A 25,238-nucleotide genomic window follows, 5' to 3' on the forward strand; every position below is an offset into this window, starting at 1 on the left:
CCGAAGGTGGCAACCTTTTTCTGCCAAAACACCGGGTCATCTCCATAGGCCTAGGTAGCTCTCCTATTATGTACGCTATTACGTATACATCTATTTTTATAAGCGATATAAAGGAACTTGGTGGTTGATTTGGCTTCATAAGAGATATAACCTGAAAGATAAACAGAGAATAACTGCTTCCTACGTACTTAATGCGATAAGATCAATACTAAAGAAATAATGCCTTTTTCTTACCATATCTCGAGTTATATCATCCAGAAAAACGTATTTAGACCTATTATACGTTGATCCGACAGCTCATTGTTCATCTAGCTTAGTCGAAACTCTTTCACACTAACACCACAATAAGAAGGTTTAGGAGCGCAATAGAGAAACGATAATGGGTCGTGTCAGGAAATGATATAGCTCGGTATCGCTACAATACCAAGGATTTTTATCAGATAAAGACTGTGCTCGATTCCTGTGAGACATGCTAAAAATGGCAAGGAAAGCAGGAGAAACAAAGTAAAATAGCTACTACTAGGTAGTCTTCCCATAGATGGCCTAAAAGCCCCACAGGCATACTCTCCCTAACGGCCCTAGTGGGGAACCACAGGGTACTGCAAATTCTGGCAGTCCCCATTGCATTCCTGGTAAAGTCCAATAAATCCGTAACCCCCACAATTTTGAGCAGGGTTGCCGCTGCAGGCATATAGACAATTTCCCATCGGGGTAACCTTCGGTTTCTTGGCAGGGTCAACGCTATTGCCACAAAAGCACTCTTGGGAGTTTTCCAGGCCTGCAATTGTGTATCCATCCGCCTTACATTTCTGGATACACTTTTCAACGGTCATGTCAGACCCCCGTGAACTGGAGCCTGTGAGGATGCGGACGCCGCCTGCGTTATCGACCGTGCAACCAATCCACTTCCAACCCAGCTTAGTCGTGACATCGGTATAGTAGTGCCGTGGTGATCCAATCTGTGTAGGTGCACCACAGCCAGTGAATATAGTCGCATCGTTGGGGCCCGGCTGAATGGGATTACAGCCTGGTAGGGCATCGAGCCATCCTCCGACTTCTTCGTCGATTGACTGTTCTAAAAGGCAGCCATCTGTGACGGTGTCGGGGTATAGATGAATTGGCGGGCATTCAGTTATATCACCGCCACCGTCATTGCAGGTGTCAATCGCTTCTTGAAGAACATCCACATTCCACCCGTTGACAAAGTCTCCATGTAAGCCATATCCCGTGGGATCGCCGAAAGAAAACACAAATGGCTGACTGTCACCATACCACATATCTGCAAATTGTTCGGTGTGCCATGTGATCTCGTAAAAGATTGACACGATTCGAACGGGATGCGATGCAGGGCACGGGCCGTTGTCATAGGTCTGAGTCGGATATGCCACGTGCGACTTATGATCAGGGCTGTCCAAGTTAATTCCGTCCCAGCAGGAAGGGAAGTAAATCTGGGCCCGGAGACCATTGGGGCAGTTTGTCTTCGGAAATCCATTTGTTTGGGGCGTACCAGGACCATTGTAATTGAGACAGGCGAAGCTACGCGCGTCAGCAGCGATTGTATCCTTATATTGGCGGTCAAATGGACTGCCAGCAATCATCCGGAAGCCAGGCGGGGGAGCCACAATTGCACCATCGGTAGTTGGATCTGGACGTTGCCTAGGTCTTTTAGCATCACTCTTTAGTTAAGAGATAGGATATTCTTACTCGTAGTAGATCAAAGCTCCGCCGTTCTGCGGGACTTGAATGAAACTACCATTTGGGGCATGGTAGTAAAGTGCCGCTACCCAATAGTTGGATTTGTCCTCAATCGGGGAGCACGAGTTGCATTCTGAAGTTTGTGTCATGTCGTAGTTCATGGTAAATCCGAAGCCGGACCCTCCCATGATAGTGTGGACATGATTGGAGGCTACTCCAGGTGAGATGAGCGGGTCTGCTCTCTCAATCACCAGGGGTGTACTGCATGGCACCTTAAAGAAGGCAAATGCAGCGTTGAGGTATAAAAAAAGAGAGAGATTATACTTCTCAAGAAAGCGCATTGTGAAGGACCTGGATCCTCTAAGACTGTTCTCCTCAGCCGAAAAGTTTGATGCTTTTTTTTCTCTAATTGTGGCAGGTGTGACTCTTTTATCATGATGGTCTTGGCCTCATTGGTGTCACTCCAATCTAATCATCTATATTATGTGTCTTTTTCATTCAAAAGCGAGAAAGGTGTATCCAGAAGTTGAAAAGTACAGAAGTTTTGTTAACTCCGTGATTCCGCTGTGTACACTATATTAATGCACTCGTATTCTATATGGTTACCTTTCATAGCGCTCAGTGCCGGAGTTCTTGTCAGAATCGGCCTAGTGGACATGGAACCCGCAGGTACGGCCATAGACTGACATTTGATCAAACATGTATATTTTGCGGGGTTCGCCTGCGGGACATTCGGTAGATTCAAATAAAATCGTGATACGGACTTATCGGCATTTACCAGAAATGTGGGATTGTCAAAATACACAGTACATCTGAGTCCCATTCAGTAGAAAGGCTATATTTTTGGAGCCCGAGGTTCAGCTACTCCTGGTGACAGGAGTTAATGTGACAGGAGTTAGCGGCTAGCTAGTTTTCCTTTCCGTCTCTCTATCCCTCCGCAACCATATGAATTGTGCACAGACTTTCTGCTCGGCTCTTCCAAGAGTCTCCCCAAACAGACCCTTTGTATGGCGCTCCCTGGACGGATGCAGTAGGATGCATATTCACTAATGAAGATTGTATATTATGCTAAATCCAAGCATGAGAGAATACGAAAAAGAATTGTTTTGACTAAGGCTATTCCAGGAGGCACAGAGAGACTTCGAGCTGTAGTAGACTTCCGCACCTAAACACTGACAAGACTCTCCCGACTCCAGCTAACTACAAATCCTACGCCGAGAAGCAGATGGTAAATATAGAACTTCCAAATACAAAGTCATCGAGTTTCATTCGATCCTTATTCTTTCGCACCTATATCCAGTTCAACAGGATGTTCCACTGCTTCATATCGAAGAAAATTTAGATGTTGGCATAAGCGTCCCCCAAACCCGAAAGCCCAGTGCCATCGCCATTGATGAGATATTCCGGGAAAGCACCAAAATAGGCATACCTCTCCACGTAATCCTGTGAATCCAGCCAAGGAAGAGCGTGTTCCAAAAACGCAATCTGTTGTTCCTCATTACCATAACACTCAAATTCGGTGATCCAGATCGGCAACCCCAAAACATCGTGCGCATCTGTGACATTACCCTCAAACCAAAAAGCCCCATTCTGGCCCTCCGGAGTAACGCAGTCCTGGTAATAATGAATCGCTGCAAAATCCAAGTGGCAGCCTGTGCAGTTTCCCAGGAAGTACTGAGTCCAGGTGGCGGTATTGTAGGCACCGCCAGACGAGGATCCCACGTTGTTCCACAGCACGCTTGGAGATCCGATCCGCACAGTTCCCGCAAATGGCTGGATGTACGTGAGGTACCCCGCGGCGGCCTTTTCCGGTACGATATTGGATGAGGCATCATAAGTCAGATCGGGCTCATTGAATCCAAGGATGTTAAGTGTTCCAGGAGACTGTACAGCTGCGGTCCAGTCTGTATCAGGCCCATTTGGTAGGCCCCAGAGCATCGGTACGCTGGTTATTCATTTAGTATCGAAGTTGACAGCTTTTTGAGGTTCGACTTACAATTCGAATGAGGAATCTAGGTTCCAGGAGGGGTATCCCCAGTCATAGCCCCACGAGACCTTGTTGTCTCCTTTGAACAAATTTGCGTAGACTGCATCCTTGGAGGGGTTGTTGTTGTTGTAGGCAATGCCTCGTTTGCCAGTGAGGCCGTGTACGCCACGGAGAAGAAGAAGCACACCTGATAAAATGGAGGTAGGAGCCATTGATGATCTTCGACCTTGAAATGGGACAGGTGAATTTGATTCTTGTTTTTCGAAGGAATGAATAGCTTTACACAAGTAGGGAAAAAGAAAGGTCGTCTTAAAGTACACTACAACATCGTGTGTGGAAGGCCGTGTTGACCGTCACTCCGAACATCTGGACGTGACCCATGATTCAGGCTGTAGCCTGTACGCACACTCCCTGTACTATGAGCCAATTACTACAAGGCTGGAAACGTTCTGGCCTTGGCCTTGGCCTTCCTGATCTCCGGACTTATCCCTCTTATTCTGGGGAAGGGAGATGAGCCACCCAATCTTTGCAGATAAGAGGAATCCTCGACGGGGGCTGCCGCGGAATCGCGGGGCTCCTGAAGGACTCAAATTGAAATAACATCTCGATCTGAAACAACTTTTCACTCAATTCGTCAGCGGATTGACGGATTTACGGAAGGGATATGGGACCGATGCGGGATGCTTTCTTTCACAAGTCCCTTGCATTAGCCCCGGATCAAAGACATATCCAAAAAGTAAAGCCAGCGGAATCTCGGAATTAAGGTCTATTATGATTGCCGCAAATAATTTCCGCAAATGGGATTCTGCAACATTTTAGGCCCAAGCCACGAACGGCCCATTTTGTGGGGGAGTCCGGGGTAGACGGATAACTCCGCGACGATGCTAAACCATGCAACTTCGTGGTTCATGTTAATTTCAAGGCATGCTATATAAAGAGAGAATCAGGGCTGTCGTCTTTCCTCAATTTCAATCCAAGCCAATTTGTTGAGAAGAAATGGTTCGGCTCAACATATTTGCCCTCGTGCCCTTTGCACTCGGGGCAACTGCAGCTGTGCTTGATATTCCATCTGTTGATGCTGCTGTTGCCGCGGCGCTAAAGGGTTACGGGAACTATGAAGCTTACTCTGGCCCTCAAAAGAAGCCACCGCCTCAGGCAAATGTCAGCAACTTGAAACAAACCAAAGTGGCACTTGACGATTCATCCTATTGGCTTGACTATCTCTACGTCTAGATAAGAAGGACCACATACCTGTCATGATCAACGCTTCCGAATGGGAAAATAGAGTGAAATGGCAAGACCCGAAAAGCTTAGCACAAGAAGTGCCGTTACCAGAATTGGAAGTACGGTTCTTTAGGGTATTAGTAAGTTAGTGGGTAGGTACTTAGTAGGTACTTTTCCTTTTTCCCCCTACTAGCTTACGTCTCGCTTCTTAAGGGTCCTAGATTCCCTTAAGGACGTAGATCCTTAACCTCGCTAGATTTCTTCATATACCCTTACCAGACAAGGTTCGTTGTCTTACATTAGGGCCTATAAGTCCCCATTTTCGGTCCCTAGATCGAAATCCCTCGTAGTAAGCGCTTACCTTAGCGCTTTTCGGCTGCCTAGTAATTTAGGGTTAGACTGCGACATCACCCGTCCATGGGCACTAGGAAGTGTCCACGGCCCGTGGGCCTTTTGGACTTTGACACCCATCGCCCACCCTTATGCAAAAATAATGCAAAAATTGCTCTATTAGGCTAATTTTATATACATAACCAATTCTTGACAGTGTCCACTTTGCCAAGAGTGCTCGCATATATCTTGGCGGCGCTGAAAGTGTCTCTATGTACTTTAATGAGCGTTGTCGCAGTCTACTTATACTATTCTCACAATATTAGTAATAGATACTAATCTTAGAAAACTCTACTTAAGATATTTATTACTTTGGCTAACGTTATCTAAAGCCTTAAATAATAAAGGTAAGGTAATCGATATAGTTTATAGTATTATAAACATTATATCTCAAAATAAACTATATATTGACTTAATATATCTTAGCCTAAGTATAATTCAGAGTAAAAGTCTGTCTGCCTTTAATATCAAGGATTAGGAACAAATTTAACTCAACATAATTACAATATATTACCTCCCCTTCTAGTTTCTTAGAAGGCTAGAAATGTTTAAACTTATTTAATTTACTTCTTTCTTGAAAGATATACGTTAGAATTGAGATTATAGGAAGGCGGAAGGCCTTCACTACAACTCTAAGACCATAAGCATAAAGCAAAACTCAAATCTCTAGTAATACTACGAAAGTATAGTGACTATGAGTATAAGCTAGAGCTGATGTAAAAGACAGTATTTTATTTGATAACTGAGCATCTTTATGATTCTGATTATGCAAAAATGCGTCGAATTGGGCCCGGGTTGGGTTCTGGGCCGAAAACTTCCGTCTCCTACGCTGCTTGGCTCGTAGTAGTGTACTCCATATAGGATGGTCACGAGGCAGGATGTGAAGTCTTGGAAGTTTCTGTGGGCAACATTAAGGTTTGTACGAAAAAGATTACTGTGGTTTCTCTGCAGTCTCGAACCCGGCACTACCACCAATCCAACAGCCATTAACGTCATCACCCAACTTCCTAAACCTGACACTGATCTCGGATGGATGGCCCATGGCCGAACCCTGCTTAATCTTGACATTCCGATCCGTGCTTTTCACCTGGCCATTGATTAGAAGCCCAAAGGCCAAAGCAGATGCTGCGATTCCAGTCGCAGTATCCTCACGGTATCCGGAGGCTTTGGGAAATTGCCTCGCTTCAAACTCCTGTAGTTTGAGATTGGAAACAGTATATGGATACAAACCGGTGCTGCCAATCTTCTCACAGAGCGTCTCTATCCGGGAGAACTGTGGCTCCAGAGAATTCAGCAAAGAAACCGACTTGAGCGGGACCAGCGTCTTCACCCTGCTCGTGGCTGCATTCTGGATATATAGTCCAGGGTACAAATCATCTTTTGAAACCCCCAAAACAGACACAATCTCATTGACGTAATTCTGTTCCAGACGGTCCATGACCGTGCATGCAGGCTGGGATATTTCAACCCATATCCCATCCTTTGCGTCGTCTGTGTCGCCTGGAACATGCGAGACCTTTGCTTCGATAAGACCGCTCTTGGTCAAAAGGCGAACCTGGTCCCGTTCGAGAATTCCAAGCTTTGACATTAGCCAGACGATTCCAATGGTTGCATGGCCGCACATCTCCATTTCGTGGGCGGGGACCCAGAAGCGAAATTCATAGTCGTAGTGCGAATCTGCCGGTGCGGGGAAGACGAACCCGCTCTCGTGCTTATGGCTTGCGGCAACTGCTTGCATTTCTGCGTTTGACATGCCCTGAGCGTTCAACACGACTGGAAGAAGATTGCCGCCACCTGGACCTGCAGAGAAGACTCGCAGTAGATGGACATGAGCTACCATTGTAGATGGATGTGATGTAGGGGATGCAGAGTTCCAGTAAGATGAGTAATTGCTGGACGTGTGCATATCCCGGGTGGATGTAATATGACCTGAAAAGTAATCACCTGAATGATCAGAAATCAGGAAAATGAGGACCAAAGACTATTAAAGTCGTTTGTGAATCAAACATCCTGAATCTCCCGTCTACCTCGGGTATGCACAGTCAACTACAGGGTGCGGGATACATTGACCGCGCAGTAACGTTGGACGTTGATCGACAAGTGGTGCATACAACTGTGGACGATTGATGAATCGGTAAGGGCTCGTACCTAGGGAATAAGGGATTATCACTAAACAGGTGTCTGAATCCAAGTCTATCTGTTCGTCTGTTCTGCATACATCTAACAATGTCGACAAAACAGGGTCGCAGTTTTACTAGCGCGCCCGAGGAATATTCAGAACCCCCATATGTGTTAGGACAGTCCCCTGAGAGGTTTCCTACTACGATATGCATACGAGTGGAGAATTGAAGATGTGCCTGATGATGGGTATGATGATATTCAGACTAATCGCTGGCCCTCCCAAGAGGATCCAGCCCCTCCTTTTCTGGGGATGCCTCCGTGTACGGGCGACCTTGTTGCTCAAAAAAGTACGTTAGCGAGGTGATATATCAACAGAAAGCTCTGGTGCACAACCACCTCCTCCACATTCCCTATGCCTCATTGATAATTGGCGTAACAATATGCCTGTTTCCGACCTTATTAAGCTCAACCTCTATTTATTCTGTATTTTCTATAGTATATAAGATCAGCACTCTCAAGTACTCCAAGTCATAAGGTATGTGAATACACACATTTCCTTTTAGCATACGTAGAAGATACAGTAGATGAGACAAAGCAAACATTAAGGATAAATCACTATTTATGTATACTATGCCTGGAACACGATACGAGTAGCCCTAATAAATCAGGCCGTATAAATTCAATGACAAGGCGGTCTACCTTTATACTCAAGGTCAAATACCAATATTACACCACAGTGAATTTGTCTAAGTACAGCATCATCGTGAATAGCCTAGTAAACTTCCGCAAAACTCGAAAAGCCCGAAACCTAATCTAACTCGATCCTTGAAAGGGTCGGGCTTCGAGTCTATTCCTAAAGCTCGTTGTGGGCTTCGCGCTTTTAGTTTAGGGCCTATAGCTCGAAGGGGAGGGCCTAACGAGCCCCCTACGATTAAATGGTGTAAATATACTATTTTCTTATAACTATCTAAATAATATAGAAATTCATAGTATTTTGAGTATTTTGAATATACCGTTTACCTTGAATTTAATTAATCATTGATTTATTCAACGGGCGACCTCCGTGCTTTTGCAAGCAGATAAGCGAGGCGATATATCAACAGACAGCTCTGATGCATAAGCATCTCCTCCACATTCCCTATGCCTCATTGTATAATTGGCATAACGATGTGTCTATTTCCGACCTTATTAAGCTCAGCCCCGATCTATTCTGTACTTTCTATAGTATATAAAAACAGCACTCTCGAGTACTCCAAGTCACAAGGTATGTGAATACAAACATTCTGTCGGATGAGACATACAAGCGTGTTTCCAGTGTTGGGGTAGAGTTTGCACAGGCGGAAGACGCAACGCAGTGCTTGCTGAGAATCCTCAGCGTCAGGAGTATCAATGGGCATTTCTTCTTTGTCTCAGGAAGGGAATGGGCATCCAGCGGATACATGGACCTGAATCTGGAAAACTACCTGAGTGATACGTTGATTCGCGAGATTCAAAAGGACCAAACCAAATCAGCTCCTGTTGAGCTTGGATTATTGGTGTAGACAGCAACAAATTTGAGTTAAAGCGATGCCACCGCGGGAACAAGCTCTTGGTTTCTTTATTTGGTCTCTTTTGGTGTTATGCGTTCGCATAGTGTCAATGTCTTCTGTTCTCATGGCAGTGGCACGTCATATCCAGGCTGTAATGTGGGATACGGCATATCCGGAAACCCCATATACCCATTGAGTATGTCATCTGTGCTTATGTTCCAGAAGAAGTCTGGCCATAAGGCAGTATCATCTTGCGTGGCGCCATAATTTCCACCTATCAGGGGGAAGTCCTGCGAGGTTGAAGTAGAAGGTCCGAGGCCGCCATCGGGTAATCCTGTAGGTATTTGGGCCGTATCTTCAGAAGGCACCAGGTGATACTTTTGCTCAAACCATTCAAGAATATGCCACAGCCATGCCTCGTAGAAGTGTTTGGAGTGTTTTTTCCCATCTACAGTCACTCTGTCCTTGCTAAGCCATTGCATCCGTTGCAACACGGCCCGCAGAATGTGTGGCATATTCAAAGCCGAGCATAAGGCACGAACATGTGGACTGCGTGGGGCGTATTTTGCCCCCGTGACGGCCAGTTTGCAGCTTAGAACCAAATTAAATCCTGTTTGCAGCCATTGCGTATAGCTGATCAGTCGAAAAGTATCCGGAGCAAATGTGAAAACGTAATCAAAGAATTTCTTTGCTTCACTCATGCCGCGATTGAGAAACTCAACTTGGAAGGGTGATAAATCTAACGATTGGTGGCCACTTTGGAGATGTGGTGAGAGTCCTGAGTCTGCATGGGAGCGAGGCACGGATGAAGCCGAATAGTTGGCTGTTTCATGTTTATCAAATAAGCAAGCATGGCATAGAAACAATTGTAGAGTGTGTAGGTGAAATTGTAGTAGGGCTATGTTGTGGACGTTGAATTAGTATCAGCTCCAGTCTATTCAATCAAAATCACAAGCGGTGTCACTTACAATTGTCCGAAAACGTTGCCGGCAAGTTCGTTCTGTACTCATCGATTTCGGTTTGGAATGCATGCATATCAACCTCTCGTACTGGATTCGCAGTAGTGACCACAGCATCATCGATCCGTTCGGAGATTCCTTGTAATCTTACTAATTGTATTAGGCAGCGATCACTGGAAATCTCAGCATTTGATAGTAATTCAAGTGCGTGCTTTTCCACATATGACAGCCGAGTCATCATGCGATCCTTTTGCAATATTGTGGAGCGACTGCACACACCCATACTCAGTCAGTAATATTAGGAAAACATGGGCATTTTTACTGACGATGAGGATAGCATGTAACACCCAATCAGAGCTCGTCTTCTCTCGTTCACTGAATGTCTACTGCTGTTTTCATCTGAAGAGACCTTGCTCATAGCCATCCGTGAATAGAATGATTGGGTTTCCGACAACCGGTCAAGTCGTAAATCACCGACTATACTCCAAGCAAGATGAAGGTAGCTAGAAAATCTTTCATGCTGGGACTGATGCTGCAGCCTGGGATATTGAGGCTTTGAGTCAGTAGTGCCATCTTCAATAAAATCACCTTAAATTAGACTCACCATCCCAAGGCCACAAGGAGCCCCAGCAATACGTCCATGGATGGATTATGGGCGAAGATCATCTGATCAGCAACTGCTGTTTGGAATGTTTCTTCCAATATCTGCTGAGTGGCTGCATTTTTGTATGATGAGCCCTTGAGAATAGCCAGCAAGAGAAGTGGTTTCTCCGCTCGCAGCTGAGCAAGCGTCACTTCCGGTGCAATAAAGATAAATGGAAAACATGGCATCAAGGTTTTCCGAAAAGATTCAAGAAGAGTGACGGCATCATCAAATCTCACAATCCCGCGATCAATAACATCTCGGGATCTATCTGGGATGGAATGAAGTCCTGGGTCAGACAGGGCTAAAGGAACATCAAGCTGGTGTTTAGTTTGCTGACTATTAACGACTCGCCCTAAGAGCTGATCCACTTTGGCTTCGAGAGCCTCCACTCGTCTGATTTTTTAAGCTTCCGTCAGCTTATATTCACTGTCACGAATCAGATGGAATTTGGGAGCCTTACGTCCCCTTCTTAGCGGGATTGTAACGAGGTCGGGCGGCCCGAAAATAGCACTCTTTATCAAGGCGGCGACATCTAATACCTTATATTAGAATATGGTCATAGTTGAGTATATAATCATGATCAAGTTTCACTACTCACCGATCACAAATAGAGGAATCCGAAGTTTTAATACATCGGATTTTGCCACGAGCACAGTTTTGACACGTTTTGATGTGTCCCGACGTAGATCCCATGTTCCAAATTGAGTATAGTCGATCGATTCTGGTGAAAGGTACATCGGGACAAGGAAATGGGCGAGTTGAAGAGGATAAGGACAAGGACACGGACAAGGACACGGTCGAAGTGTAAAAGTCTTGGCATCGGTGACCCGCCAGGCAACGGCTTAACTGGGATCCACTATATCGTATCAATCTTCATGGCAGCGTTGATCATTGGTTTGACTATAGATTCGAAGGATTTGGGGAAGGATTTGGGAGTGATATTACCTCAAGTTGAAGTTTAAAAATAAACACACAGCCTCATGATGATTAACAAGTGTGAATAGGCAGCGTTAAACATCTTTGGGTCTGCACATAAATAGTGATGAATCTATCATGGGGTTGCTAATATCAATTCAATCGCAGCACTCATTGTCTTCAGACTTCATTTGAGCCTAATTAATCCCCCAAGGCTCTTTACTATCCGTGATCATGTCCAATACGGATGATTGCACTTTGCAAACATGTCCATTAAGTGATGCTTACATCCAGTATCAGCCTAACATAGCTGGAAACATCTTTTATCTCGCTCTTTTCGCCATCTTACTCATTGGACAAATCGGTACGGGTATCGTATTCCGATCTTGGAGTTTCATGGTGCCAATGGCCGCGGGCCTTGTATTGGAGATCATAGGATATTTGGGCCGAATTCTCTTACATGATAACCCATTCAGCTTCGATTATTTCTTGATGCAAGTTACCGAGCCTATCACATGATTGAATATATGCTGACCGAGGCGTGATACATTAGGTATTTGATATGTCTCACCATTGCTCCGGCATTCTTCACAGCTGGAATCTATCTATGCCTCGGTCGTATTATTACAGTTTACGGCGAAGAGTTCTCGCGCTTGAAACCAAGAACCTACACCTACTTGTTCGTGACTTGCGATTTGATTTCCCTGATCTTGCAAGCGGCCGGTGGAGCCATCACTTCAATTGCCGATGAACAGTCACTTCACGATACTGGTGTCAACATCATGATCGCTGGACTGGTCTTTCAAGTTGCATCGCTGGTAGTGTTCTCTATTCTAGCGATTGAGTATGGAGTCCGGGTTTTACGAGGAAGGCGCCTGCATTCCCCTACTCAAGAACCGCCGGCAAGCTGGATGAGGAGATCGTTTTTGCTTGGTATGTATATCCCCTCGATCTTTCCAATGGGCAGTCCACTGACTCGAGTTTGATTATCAGGTTTGGCGTCTGCCATTCTAACTATATTGATTCGATCTTCATTTCGAGTGGCCGAGCTCCAGGGTGGATTTCAGAGTAAACTGGCCAACGACGAGATAGCCTTGATGATCCTCGAAGGCGCTATGGTTTCAATTGCGTGTATTTGCTTGACTGGTCTACATCCAGCTCTGCTTGTGGGTAAAAATTGGAGAACGCCTCAGGCAATTTCACGAGACATGGAATCGGAGGATAAATAAACCACAAGAATGGCGGATCAAAGCTGTTTATGAAACTGTGGGTTTGGCGGCTTTGAAGCCGCTAATTTGAATCATGACACGGGAATGCTTATCGCACATCAACTGAAACCATGGAGGGGCTATGTTAAGGCTCTGTACAACAGTGACTGATGGGATTCAGATTTAGATTGTTTGGCTTATAGATAAGTATATGACGCACTGTTATCATTTGGTATCTGCTTTCAAAGACAGGCAGTTCTCTCAGAGGATTTTTAGATCGCCTCAAAGTCGAGTATCGCCGTAAGTTAACGTCAACCGTGGACAATATTTCCTATTCAAGACAGACATAAAATACGGGACAAGATCATCCCCGATAATCTCTCAATAGGGATAACGAACATTACCAGCCATAAGCAGAGCACCCCTACTGATCTTCTTATATGTATTCTGCGGCCACGTTCTCAAAGCTTAAGCACTCCCAATAGTTGCAATGCCAAATACCGTGTTCGCCAACCTGCGGCTTCAAAAACTTCCCCACTGTCGTTGGAAGTCTCGGCTTTAGCAGCTCGATAACCTTTGTTTTGATATGCCCTCCATATGTGTTCTCTGGCATCTGCTATATCATCATTGGTCTCACCTCTGATCGGTACAATGAGCGGACATAGCACATTACATTGGCAAATTTAATTAATGTTCCTTGAATACTCACAGTAAGATAGGCGCCAATGGCCTAGGCGAAGCCTATGTTCGTGCTTTGGTTACCGCGGGGTATGTATCAAAGATGGCATCATTGGCAAGAATAATAATTGTCCAAATAATCAGAGCTAGTTTTTGCATCGGCGACCCTTGACGAAGAGAGAGGAAGGAAGTTGGAACAAGAACTCGATGGGTAAGTGCAAGCCACTCCTGTATATTGCCTTTTTATATCGCTCATCGTTTAGATTGACACCTCCAGGATTAAGGTCTAGTTGAATATCATTCATGCATTTCTAGCAATGAAGAGATCGGAAATTCGATCTGTGGGGACACGTCTCTCCCACTTCTCTCCTACAACTGATTTCCATAAGAGCCCGGCGGCAGGCAACACATGACTCCATCTCATAATGAATAACCGAATTAGGTCTGATGTAAAACAAATTTGGAAAGTCCGCCACAGGCAAGAGGTGCAAGAAAATCAAAGGGTAAAAAACTCCGCCCCCAGCTCCCCAACCGATCTAGGTATTATTCACCGTCCCAATCATCCGACGCCCTTAGAGAAAAAAACGCCAATCTCTCGCCGAGGTGCTCGTAAAAGAAGCAAAACAAAAGCAAAGGAGCCATGATTGTGCATGGCCCACTTCAGTCATTATGGCATACCCCCGAAGCCCGCACCCGTCTCGGGTCCGAAGCCGCTGCGAAGACTGCCAAAATCCAGTTTCATGAGCAGACGATCCACGCCCGCTGCTTTGTGGGGCACGTAATGACTGAATCCGGGGCTTGTGCGATCATCTTGGCCAGAACCAGCCCACATCTGACCGAAATTCGTTGCTAGCCCTTCTCCCGAGCGACTATCGTCAATGACCCGCAAGCTCCCAATGAGGTTCTTGATGCCCACCTCGACATCGTTTCGAGTGGCACGCAGCTCTTCCCATACCTCGCTTTCTTCATGGGCATAATCTATCAAGGCGTCTTCCACGCCTTCATCTGTTTCCAGATCCATGTTACGTTGGATGTTTTCCAACTGGATCACAAGAGCGACGAAGCGGTCGATATTTGTGAGAAGTTCTCTCATTGTGTTTGTGAAGGGTAATTCGGTCAAAAAGAGGGATTGCACTAAAGATGACAAGTGCCGACGGTGGGCAACCGTCAGAGCTTCGGGATCGTGTCGTCCCATGGTCTGCTGGCCAGACTCGAAGGAGTCTCGGGTAGGAACCCGGTCGGGAGACACCGTCTTAGAACTGTGATGCGATTTAGACGAGGATGCGGTTCCAGGTCGGGATCCAGGGGCTGATGCTGTGGACGAAGAGCATCCTTCAATCCATTGGCGAAGGTGTTGCCATGACTCATTGACGACGTCGCCCTGAAAAAAGCCACCAATTTCGGAAAGCATAAACAAACAAGCACTGGCTGTGGCCCAGATATGGCGCATTTGGCGCACACGAGTATTGTCTCTATCTCTTCTCGCCTTCAGTTTCGCTTGGCCAAACATACTGCTGCTTCTGGGTGGTCCCCATGGTGTAGGGTAGTTTCGCCGCAACGGAGTTCGTTTCCAGAGATCTCCAAGTCGGATTTGAGCTCGCCGTATTCCCAGGAGATAAGAATGGATCTTAGAGTATATCGCAATATCGGAACCCGAGATGAATAGGTCCAGAGGGGCTCGGATATGCGCGGCGAGGTTTGTGGGCATGGGGAAGAGCAGGTCTTCGAATGAGACTTTGGAGATTCTGGATATCAAGTCGGGGGTTTGGGCAGGGGTCATTGGTCGGCCACTTTTGCGGCCATTGATGGACAGGCAAAGAAGCTCTCGAGCAAGTTCAAGCTCTTCGTCGGTTGGGTCCTCCTCTTTTTGTAGCGAGAAAAGCTCCGCCCATGTTTCAGCCAGAGCAGCCGTGATCTCGCCTTCTTTGATAGTAAAAACATCGAGTTTTTCCAATGGACGAGTCACCGATGGGCCTCGGCGCCGGCTTTCCTCTATTCGGGAATCTGCATGTGCTACAAGAGCCACCGCGAACTCCCCTCGTCCTAGTAAGAGGAAATTGTGAAGCAAGGTAAGAATTTCAAGGATTTTTGGGAGGGGCAACAGTTTCGACAACGTTGACTGAGAAAGGGAAAGGCGGATGCAGTCAACGGCGGTAGTCAATTTTGAAGGCAAAATTGGTGGTTTCAGGCTCGCAAGTTGCTCGATGTGCTCCCGATATAACGTCACCGGCGTAGTGGAGTTTCCCGCTATTGAGGTTTTGCGTTTCGCCCGAATATGATTAAGGGATTTTCCAATGAATAGTATTGAGCCTGCCGTTTGTGCCGTAACAAAGCTTGGAAGCAGTCGGGCGTTGATACTGAATTGTGCCTCGTCATTCTCTTTCTCGGTATCCTCCTGGATGAAAAAGTCTTCCTTTCCGTAGATAGGTAGTTTCCCATACAGTAACCACATCGAAAGCTGTTTCATCCACGCTCTCTCAGCCGATGTCGCCAATTCAACGGCCATCTCTTTGATATCAAGATATCCTGTTTGAGCTTCGGTCCGCAAATGATCCATGAGCGCTGCCCCCGTGGAACCATGCAGACGCTCAGTACTATTCCTTTCGGGTTGAATGAACCGGATAACAGCCCAAAGCCACTCCATGCGTCGCGTCCACGGTGCAAACTCTCCCACAATAGTCGACAATGGGACAATACCATACCCTCCGACATATCCACTGTCCTCAGCAAGGATCGCCCTCTCAACCTCCAGGATCTTCTGCTGGAATTTACCTAAATGTGTTCCAACAATAGATGTAGAGACCGAGCAGCAGATGACAGATGGGCTCGTAGAGGATATATCGGAGGCATGTTTCCGCAGCTGCGCATGGAGTCGGCTCAGATGGGCAACGGAGGCGAGGAGGGCTTTCTCCGGAGGTGACAGAAGGGGAAAATCATCTTGAGTGACAGCATTTTCCCCTTTTCGGGTACTGAAGAGGGGGGATGGCTGGCCGGAGAGGGAGAGTAGGATCTCATGGAGCATTCTGATGAGAGTTCCCTATCGGGTATCAATGACGAGCTGATCACAGGTGCATGTGTGGGAATCTCACCTAGGGAAGTACCTTGTCTCTCCTGGACAATTTTTTCGCTGCCAGTATAATAGACCGCGTCCTACGAATTCAAACCGACACATATGAGGTAGGCGGCAAGCTTCGCGTTGATGTTGAGACGCGCAAACGTAGCGTGTTGAATAACGAGTTTCAGAACCGACCAGAGGAGATCGGAGGGCTTGTCATTCCCCGGAGTCAGCCCCAATTCTATTCAAATGTACCACAGCTTCCAACTCGCAACAAGACACCCTATAACTCGAGACCAATAGCTCCCAGTAGTTTATTGGAGTATCGCGGGGCTAAAGGCCAATCGGCCTCTCACCGCCCATTAGTCATCTCTTAGCTGTCGGGCCACCCCTCTTACGTCGTTGTCCCTCACTTGATCTCTCTCCTACTTTGTACTGACCCGTCCCTAACTTGTTCACACCTATCTCCCACGGCGTTTCATTTACCTTTCTTTTCCATAATCCTCTCTTATCCGTCGATTGCTTTCGGATTGTTACTCTTTTCCGTGCTCGTTGAGCCAGGTACCTGGTACGCTAGGCGTTTCAAATTGATTTATCATCACTATTGAAAGACTTGCTTCATCGCAAGACTTTCACCTCCTGACTTTCATCATTCCTTCAAATCTTCCTGTTCGAGACGCGGCTAAGTCCGGAAAGCGCAGAGCCTCTGAAGACGACGTCGGAGCTCGGCCAGATAAAAGAACCATGACGGTATGGTCGTCTCGATATGAGGAATAAGATTTCCACTAATGCAAAACACCCAAGGACACCAAGATGCAGGTCGAGAGCCCTCAAGAGACCATCGAAGCTATCAAGCATGGAGAAATCGACGAATCGCTGTATAGTCGGCAGCTGTAAGTGTCTTACATCCCTCTATAAACTTCGGTATGTACTGACGCCTGAAAGATACGTTCTTGGTCACGAGGCCATGAAGCGCATGGGCTCTTCCAATGTTCTGGTCGTAGGCCTCAAGGGCTTAGGTGTGGAAATCGGTACGTGATTCGACTATCAAACAAACCTTGCTTTCATCCCAGCATCTAATTGTCTCCATAGCCAAGAACATCGCCCTCGCTGGTGTCAAATCCCTCACCCTATATGACCCCGCCCCAGTCGCTATCTCGGATCTCTCTTCCCAGTTTTTCCTCCAGCCAGAGGATGTCGGCAAGCCCCGTGCCGAAGTAACCGCCCCGAGAGTCGCCGAGTTGAACTCCTATGTCCCTGTTACGGTCCATGAGGGCGAGAGCCTTGTGGGTGATCTCGAACAACTAAAGCGCTACCAGGCAGTAGTCCTCACACAGACACCTCTGAAGGAGCAACTTGTGATTGCCGACTTCTGCCACAAGAACAAAATCTACCTTACAATTACGGACACCTTCGGTCTCTTTGGTTATATCTTCAATGACTTTGGAAAGAACTTCACCGTGGGTGATCCAAACGGTGAGGACCCTGCTGGTGGAATTGTGGCGGATATCAACGAGGAAGGTTTGGTTTCGGCGCTCGATGAGACCAGGCACGGACTTGAGGACGGTGACTTCGTCACTTTCACTGAAGTCAAGGGTATGGATGGCCTCAACAATAGCGACCCTCGCAAAGTCACTGTAAAAGGCCCCTATACTTTCACTATTGGCGACGTCTCCGGTCTTGGATCCTACCAGGGTGGTGGCCTGTTCAGTCAGGTCAAAATGCCCAAATTTATTGATTTCCAACCACTAGAGGAACAACTTAAAAAGCCGGAGCTTCTCATGTCCGACTTTGCCAAGTTTGACCGGCCACAACAATTGCACATCGGTATTCAGGCTCTTCATAAGTTTGCAGAGATTCATGATCGCGAATTGCCTCGTCCCCACAATGATAGCGACGCCCAGGAGGTTCTGAAGATTGCTAATGATCTTGCTGCGGCTGGTGAGGAAAAAGTTGAACTGGATGAAAAGATAATTAAGGAGCTGAGCTACCAAGCCCGCGGTGATCTGAACCCGTTGGCAGCTTTCTTCGGTGGCATCGCCGCCCAAGAAGTTCTGAAGGCTGTGTCCGGCAAGTTCAGTCCTGTGCATCAGTGGTTGTACTTTGACTCTTTGGAGTCTTTGCCTTCATCGGTCACTCGATCTGAAGAGAGCTGCAAGCCTCTTGGTACCCGCTACGACGGTCAAATCGCGGTGTTTGGCAAAGAATATCAAGATAAACTTGCCAATGTCACCGAATTCTTAGTCGGTTCCGGCGCTATTGGATGCGAGACACTGAAGAACTGGGCCATGATGGGTCTGGGTACGGGTCCTAAGGGAAAGATTTACGTCACCGATATGGACCAGATCGAGAAGAGCAATCTCAACCGTCAATTCCTCTTCCGCCCCAAGGATGTCGGCAGACTCAAGAGTGAATGCGCATCTGCGGCCGCTCAAGCAATGAACCCAGAACTGGAGGGTAAAATTGTCACTCTTCGTGATCGTGTCGGCGCCGATACTGAACATGTCTTCAATGAAGATTTTTGGAACGGCCTTGATGGTGTGACAAACGCTTTGGACAATGTCGATGCACGGACGTATGTCGATCGCCGCTGTGTCTTCTTCCGCAAGCCATTGCTGGAGAGTGGTACCCTGGGCACCAAGTGTAACACTCAGGTCGTCCTTCCTTTCATTACAGAGTCGTACTCAAGTTCTCAGGATCCCCCAGAGAAGTCGTTCCCTATGTGTACCTTGAAGAGTTTCCCGAACCGCATTGAACACACCATTGCATGGGCCAGGGATGTCTTCCAGACTTACTTCGTTGGCCCACCTGAATCAGTAAACATGTACCTCTCACAGCCGGACTACATTCAGCAGACCCTAAAGCAGGCGGGTAATGAGAAGCAAACCTTGGAGCACTTGCGCGACTTCTTGGTCACTGAAAAACCTCTAACTTTCGATGATTGTATTGTGTGGGCTCGCCAACAATTTGAAGCACAGTACAATAACGCGATTCAGCAGCTCCTCTACAACTTTCCTCGAGATTCCAAGACATCATCTGGTCAACCGTTCTGGTCTGGACCTAAGCGTGCTCCTACACCTTTGAAGTTCGACAGCCTTAATCCCACTCATCTCGGATTTGTTGTTGCTGGTGCTAATCTCCATGCGTTCAACTACGGTATCAAGAACCCTGGTGCGGACAAGGGCTATTACCGCAAGGTAGTCGATGACATGATCGTTCCTGAGTTCACCCCGAGCTCGAATGTCAAGATCCAAGCCAATGAAAATGACCCTGATCCGAACGCCCAACCCGCCAGTTCGTCTGGTGATGAGCAGGAACTCCAGAAGCTGGTGGCGTCTCTTCCTTCTTCCAAGTCTCTTGCTGGTTTCCGCTTGCAGCCAGTTGAGTTTGAGAAGGATGATGACACCAACCACCACATCGACTTCATCACTGCGGCTAGCAACCTCCGTGCGGACAATTACGAGATCCCTCAGGCCGACCGACACAAGACGAAATTTATCGCAGGAAAAATCATCCCGGCCATTGCCACCACTACTGCCCTGGCCACCGGTCTTGTTGCCCTCGAACTATACAAGGTTGTTGACGGCAAGGATGACATCGAGCAATACAAGAACGGCTTCGTTAATTTAGCCCTTCCGTTATTCAGTTTCAGCGAGCCAATCGCTAGCGAAAAGGGCAAGTACCAAGGCAAGCAAGGCGAAGTCACAATTGACAAGCTCTGGGACCGATTCGAGGTGGAAGACATTCCCCTCCAGGAGTTCCTCGACTTCTTCGCCGAGAAGGGCTTGGACATCACCATGGTTAGCTCTGGAGTCAGCTTGTTGTATGCAAGCTTCTATCCCCCATCGAAGGTCAAAGATCGCCTTCCTCTGCCGTGAGTATCTCTTTTCTAGCCCCATGCGTGAGTAAGATTACTAACACTGTACCCTACAGTATGAGCAAGCTTGTGGAGCACGTCAGCAAGAAGCCAGTCCCCGAACACCAGAAGAACATCATCTTCGAGGTGACTGCAGAGGACCAGACAGAAGAGGATGTCGAGGTTCCTTACGTGATGGTCAAGCTGGGCACAAAATAAGGCGATTAGAATCTACGAAAAGCCAGTTAGTTACATATTGCTAGTACAATAGCCAAATATCATGATATTACACAACATGTTGACAGGTCCGTGTGATTTCCAATCTTGGAAAGTAAGCTCTGGAGCCCCCCGGGGCCCTATGAACAGATTACATCATCAAGTGGGTTCTGCCAAGACCATCCAGATCGCTTTGTCAAAGCTGATGGATCGTCCGATAAGCAAACATGACTCAGCATTCGGTCATGCCCGTCATCCCCGCAAAGGCCATCTATTCTTCCTTTCTATATAATGGTAAATTCCCCATGTTCTTTACTCTAAGATTTCAATCATTACGGCATCTTTCACGTCCAATACTCCGTGCAGAGCCTTTTCGTACAGCTTATCAAAGCTTTCTCTTCCCTGCACAAATCACCTATTCCCGCAATATGGCTGTAAGAAAGTCGGCTACAATAGCTCCAATTGCTATACTGACTCTGGATCTTAGACTAGAAATCCCATGAAAATCACCGATTGGGTGAAACCCGGCGACAAGTCTGGCGAGTTCAAACGTCAGCAATCCATCTTCCGGAACTGGATCTCTAGAGAGGCCGGTGCCCAATTTCCCCCAGAGAAGGGCCGGTACCATCTCTATGTCTCTTATGCCTGTCCATGGGGTATGAAAGAGCTTTCAATTGACTTATCGTTCGATCTATAACTCATTATCTATTAGCTCACCGAACTTTGATTACTCGAAAGCTCAAGGGTCTCGAAGACTTCATCTCTTTCTCTTCGGTGCATTGGCATCTTGGAGCGGAAGGTCAGCTCTATCTCATAAGTCTTGGGAAAAATATGTAGTCTTAACTCATCCTTTAGGTTGGCGGTTTGCTACTCCCGATGAGAAACTGTCGGGGGAAAACACCATTCCTGATCCTCTACACCCGGACTTCACCCATATCCGCCAGGTCTACTTCTCCAATGATCCAGACTACACGGGCCGGTTCACCGTTCCAGTCCTCTTCGACAAGAAGACCAAGCTGATCGTAAGCAACGAGGTACGAAACAATCTTCCCAAAAAGAAAAGTCATCTCCAATTCCACATTCTTACGAAACCAGAGCTCGGAAATCATCCGCATGCTCTACCATGAGTTCGACGATCTTCTCCCAGAGAAGTACAAGACAATCGACCCCTTCCCCAAGGCTCTGCAGGCCGAGATCGACGCTTCGAATGAATGGATCTACAACGATATCAATAATGGTGTATACAAATCCGGTTTCGCAACCACGCAAGAAGCCTACGAGAAAGCCGTGACGACACTCTTCTCCTCGCTTGACAAGGTCGAGGCCCATCTCGCCAAACAGGAAGCAGCCTCAAAGCCGTATTTCTTCGGTGACGAGATCACCGAGGCTGATATCAGACTCTACACCACCATCGTTCGATTTGACCCGGTCTATGTGCAGCATTTCAAGTGTAATCTGCGTGATATCCGCTCTGGATTCCCGGCTATTCACCGCTGGGTGCGCAGGCTGTATTGGGATGTCCCTGCTTTCCGGGATACAACTGACTTTGAGCATATCAAGTTCCATTATACTAAGAGTCACTCGCAGATTAATCAGTTTGCTATTACTCCTCTGGGGCCTGTGCCGGATATCCTTCCTAAGGGTGAGGAGGTTAGGGCTGTGCAGGAGGCTAAATAAGCGGATTAGTGATAATGCTTGTCTGCAACTCGCGAACTGGATAACTTCGGAGTGATCAGAATGGTATTCATGCAGATTTTTTGAAGTATGTAATATTCAAATGTGTAGATTTTCTTGCAATAATGGACAAAATGGAAATCAAAGGTCCCGTGGTATTATATCGACGCCTTGCCATGCTGATGTGGTTGGTGGTGGGTTTCCCAGTGCCCCTGTATCAAAGGTTGGTAGAAAATACAGTTGGCTCAAGTGAGACAACTCGAGCAATAGAAAGCAAATAAATTACAGATTGAAGCATTGTTGATTTCAACCAAAGTTGAATGCAGAAAAAAAGAAGCCAATATTGTGATCTCTCGTGATATGGCAAAGGGATCGAAAATCGGAATGGTGTGCATCTCAAATGCACCCATGAGGGGATGTGCCAAGTCTGTCGATGGCTTTTGTGGGTATATTTGGAACAGCGCTTGTAAATTTAAGCCAGTAAATAGCAAAGATTGATCCAAAAGCACCGGAATAGATATGCCGGGTTGAAGGTCGAAAATGCAAGCGAATGGCTGAGTGGTATCGGCGGGGGTACGCAAGAAGGAAGATGAAGTGAGGGCTTGTTCTGACTGGCAGACTATCGTAGGCCAAGCATGCGTTTCGCGTTCTCGTAGACCACGTAGCTGATTGACATGGCCGGTGCCACTTTGAGAAGGTTAGGTGTGAGACCTTTGTACAGACCGCGGGGTCCCTCGGTTTTGAGTGTGACGCTTAGAACCTCGCCAATCCCTGTGTATGTAGGCGGGTGCATGATCGTGCCCTGGGTTTGAAGCCGAGTGCGGAGAACATTGAGGGGGTAGACAATACAGGCGCTGAATCCTCCACTCATAGCGCCAATTGCACCTGTCGTGAAGTTACCGAGAGGTACGTCATCCTCATGACAGCCAGTTTCACGAGCCTTCTTGGCTAGGAGTGTCCGTTTGAGGTATTCAAATGTCGATAGATCGATTGCGGCGTAGGGAAATACACCCACGAGGCCAAGCGGGAGTCCTCGGAAAAAGCCAACCAAGCCACTCTTGTTCCACACCTTTCTGGCGGTAGCTGCGATGAGCTGATTGCCTACCGGACCACCTTTCACTGTTTCACATTGCATGCGACTATTGATAATTGTGAGCCACGATACTCTTAACAGATAATTCAGGTCGATGTACTCACAATTTTAGGGTATCAAGGGGGTAAACAAAGCATCTAGTCACAGTTAGATCCAATTTTCCTCTCACCAGAGATGCGCAATACCTACTGGGCAACCATTCCACCAAAGCCACCAGACATAAACTGTGAAGTGGGAAGGAGTCGCTTGGTATCGTGATGTCCTTCGAGTTTTGCAAATGCTCGTTTCGCAGACTGTTCTCCGGTCAGCATTTCATTATTTGCGTGGACAAGGTTGAATATCAATGGTACAAACCTCGTAAGCACCAAACTTGATTGCAGACTCTGGCATAACCTTCACCACGTTCAAGCCGTTCCCTGCTGATAGTTAGTCGTTGCCGGTTCGAGCCCGGATCGACAACTCCGACGAACCTGCGAACAAACTTCGTATTCCTCCAGCTCGCCATAGTACTTTGAGCGCATCAAGCAAAGTTTTAGAAGCGTTCCCCGCCGCGGCCAACGGGGCTCCATCCTTCGCCGCCTGGACCGTTGCTTTGACGCCGGTCTGTGCAATGAGATAAACTTTGAGACGATCGAGAGGGGGCGGTGGCCGTCCTTGACACGGCACCCGCAATTCCACCTGCAAGGAAGTAGCCTAGTTGAGGGGTATTTTCGGTCAACTTCCGTCCATAATATCGGAAAAACATCCGCATGGCGGTAGTCTGGGGAAGAGGCAACCACTCCAACTCCAAGTCGCCGTCTAGCGAGGCACAATCATGCTCGAAAACGGGTCCCAACTTTGAAATTTGGCTGGTTTGCGCGTGCGCGGAAGGAAGGAGGGAGGCCAAGGCGGGGAGGGACAAAAAATTGTACAAAAAGTGTTGGATGGCCAGAACGGAAGGTGAAAGAAACGGAAGGTCTGTACCTAAACCCTGCAGGTCATTGATATGGACATCTCCTTCCGGGTTTAGATTGCCCGTGGCCGTGTAGTATGAAAGGACTGCGTGTAGGTCGGTCGGAGACTGGAGAGGGAGGAACAGAAGGAAATCCCTAAAGAAAGAAGAAAGATTATATGTCAGTCTAGACCGTTCAGCCTCCACTCGACAAGTGCGGATGCATGTACCTCCACTCTGTGTAAGAGATCACCCCGTCATTGTTTTTGTCGACCTCGGCGAAAAACCGGTCCAACTTGGAACTCGATACCGTGACGCCGGAACGTGAAAAGGCATTTCGCAATTCTGTCTTGTCAATTTCTCTGCTGTTGTCTCGATCAATGGTCTGGAACATCTTCCATAGCCCGTCCTCGGTGCGGTTGAGAAATGCTCGGAATTCTGGCGATTATCGGATTAGACCAAACAAGGGCGGCAAGGACACCCCTACCCCGAGTGGCTAGGTGGTTCTCGTGAGCTTACCAGCTTGGTCGATACGTCCATCGCCATTCGTGTCCACCTCCCTCACGACACTCACAACCATGTCGTCCGCATTTTTTAGAGCTAGAAAGAGATTAGGCGCGCAAATATGGCGAAATCGGGTCAAACTCACGATGATCGATGTTCTTTAACCCTTTCTTTAACCCAGTCAGGTCAATATGGCCCTCTCGTCGGGTATCCAAGGATTCCCAGAGTTTGTCGACTCGTTTGTCGCGTTCATCTTTTGACTCTTCGGATGCCATGATGAAAATTGTTACCGAGCAACCATTTCTTTGCTTTTTTATAAGGGGAGATTTGAACCAAGTCCCATAAGAGAGCGAAAGAAGATCGAGGGGGCCCCGGGGACATAAAAAGGATGACGTGAGGTCAAAGTTATGCGGAGGTCGAATATGAATAGCCCTGTAATGATTAATAGGCGCCCAGCGATTCGGCCTTTGACGCCATCGGATTATCTTGCACGGGACCAGGGCCAAGCCCTACTATTCCTTTTCGGGATTACAACCTGACCTCATATTAGACCTGAT

At 47.3% G+C, this 25,238-nt stretch overlaps 11 protein-coding genes across 11 annotated transcripts; 5 read left to right on the forward strand and 6 right to left on the reverse strand.

Annotated features, from left to right (window-relative positions):
• Positions 1-578: 578 nt before the first annotated feature.
• N7500_000988 (DUF1996 and WSC domain-containing protein) lies at positions 579-2,036 on the reverse strand (the record flags this gene model as incomplete). The annotated part of the gene is made up of 2 exons (XM_056672134.1): positions 579-1,656; positions 1,705-2,036. The coding sequence occupies 2 exons, from the start codon at positions 2,034-2,036 to the stop codon at positions 579-581; spliced, it is 1,410 nt and encodes a 469-aa protein (XP_056537707.1).
• Positions 2,037-3,033: 997 nt separating this feature from the next.
• On the reverse strand, positions 3,034-3,894 carry N7500_000989 (glycoside hydrolase family 128 protein; the record flags this gene model as incomplete). Its single annotated transcript, XM_056672135.1, has 2 exons — positions 3,034-3,640; positions 3,692-3,894. The coding sequence occupies 2 exons, from the start codon at positions 3,892-3,894 to the stop codon at positions 3,034-3,036; spliced, it is 810 nt and encodes a 269-aa protein (XP_056537708.1).
• Positions 3,895-4,678: 784 nt separating this feature from the next.
• N7500_000990 (uncharacterized protein) lies at positions 4,679-4,915 on the forward strand (the record flags this gene model as incomplete). The annotated part of the gene is made up of 1 exon (XM_056672136.1): positions 4,679-4,915. One exon carries the CDS (start codon positions 4,679-4,681, stop codon positions 4,913-4,915), a length of 237 nt encoding a protein of 78 aa, XP_056537709.1.
• A 1,312-nt stretch (positions 4,916-6,227) lies between these two features.
• On the reverse strand, positions 6,228-7,136 carry N7500_000991 (PhzF family phenazine biosynthesis protein; the record flags this gene model as incomplete). The annotated part of the gene is made up of 1 exon (XM_056672137.1): positions 6,228-7,136. The coding sequence occupies one exon, from the start codon at positions 7,134-7,136 to the stop codon at positions 6,228-6,230; it is 909 nt and encodes a 302-aa protein (XP_056537710.1).
• A 1,932-nt stretch (positions 7,137-9,068) lies between these two features.
• N7500_000992 (fungal specific transcription factor domain-containing protein) lies at positions 9,069-11,244 on the reverse strand (the record flags this gene model as incomplete). The annotated part of the gene is made up of 6 exons (XM_056672138.1): positions 9,069-9,844; positions 9,915-10,174; positions 10,232-10,444; positions 10,510-10,939; positions 10,979-11,083; positions 11,157-11,244. The coding sequence occupies 6 exons, from the start codon at positions 11,242-11,244 to the stop codon at positions 9,069-9,071; spliced, it is 1,872 nt and encodes a 623-aa protein (XP_056537711.1).
• Positions 11,245-11,700: 456 nt separating this feature from the next.
• N7500_000993 (RTA1 domain-containing protein) lies at positions 11,701-12,695 on the forward strand (the record flags this gene model as incomplete). Its single annotated transcript, XM_056672139.1, has 3 exons — positions 11,701-11,960; positions 12,020-12,399; positions 12,460-12,695. 3 exons carry the CDS (start codon positions 11,701-11,703, stop codon positions 12,693-12,695), a joined length of 876 nt encoding a protein of 291 aa, XP_056537712.1.
• Positions 12,696-14,019: 1,324 nt separating this feature from the next.
• Positions 14,020-16,374, reverse strand: N7500_000994 (uncharacterized protein; the record flags this gene model as incomplete). The annotated part of the gene is made up of 1 exon (XM_056672140.1): positions 14,020-16,374. One exon carries the CDS (start codon positions 16,372-16,374, stop codon positions 14,020-14,022), a length of 2,355 nt encoding a protein of 784 aa, XP_056537713.1.
• A 122-nt stretch (positions 16,375-16,496) lies between these two features.
• On the forward strand, positions 16,497-17,015 carry N7500_000995 (uncharacterized protein; the record flags this gene model as incomplete). The annotated part of the gene is given in 2 exon segments (XM_056672141.1): positions 16,497-16,772; positions 16,785-17,015. Coding segments are annotated over 2 exon segments (507 nt in total), but the record flags the coding sequence as incomplete, so codon positions are not given.
• Positions 17,016-17,220: 205 nt separating this feature from the next.
• Positions 17,221-20,482, forward strand: ubaA (E1 ubiquitin-activating protein ubaA; the record flags this gene model as incomplete). Its single annotated transcript, XM_056672142.1, has 4 exons — positions 17,221-17,300; positions 17,353-17,438; positions 17,500-20,281; positions 20,341-20,482. 4 exons carry the CDS (start codon positions 17,221-17,223, stop codon positions 20,480-20,482), a joined length of 3,090 nt encoding a protein of 1,029 aa, XP_056537715.1.
• Positions 20,483-20,907: 425 nt separating this feature from the next.
• N7500_000997 (glutathione S-transferase family protein) lies at positions 20,908-22,156 on the forward strand (the record flags this gene model as incomplete). The annotated part of the gene is made up of 5 exons (XM_056672143.1): positions 20,908-20,913; positions 20,967-21,135; positions 21,192-21,278; positions 21,335-21,513; positions 21,575-22,156. The coding sequence occupies 5 exons, from the start codon at positions 20,908-20,910 to the stop codon at positions 22,154-22,156; spliced, it is 1,023 nt and encodes a 340-aa protein (XP_056537716.1).
• A 616-nt stretch (positions 22,157-22,772) lies between these two features.
• On the reverse strand, positions 22,773-24,956 carry N7500_000998 (calcium-binding mitochondrial carrier protein; the record flags this gene model as incomplete). Its single annotated transcript, XM_056672144.1, has 9 exons — positions 22,773-23,292; positions 23,351-23,383; positions 23,436-23,539; positions 23,601-23,662; positions 23,717-23,849; positions 23,908-24,334; positions 24,408-24,615; positions 24,697-24,777; positions 24,827-24,956. 9 exons carry the CDS (start codon positions 24,954-24,956, stop codon positions 22,773-22,775), a joined length of 1,698 nt encoding a protein of 565 aa, XP_056537717.1.
• Positions 24,957-25,238: the final 282 nt, after the last annotated feature.

The sequence above is a fragment of the Penicillium coprophilum genome (genome assembly GCF_028826855.1).
Source record: "Penicillium coprophilum strain IBT 35676 chromosome Unknown utg000001l_segment0_segment0, whole genome shotgun sequence".
Taxonomy (NCBI): Eukaryota; Fungi; Ascomycota; class Eurotiomycetes; order Eurotiales; family Aspergillaceae; genus Penicillium; species Penicillium coprophilum.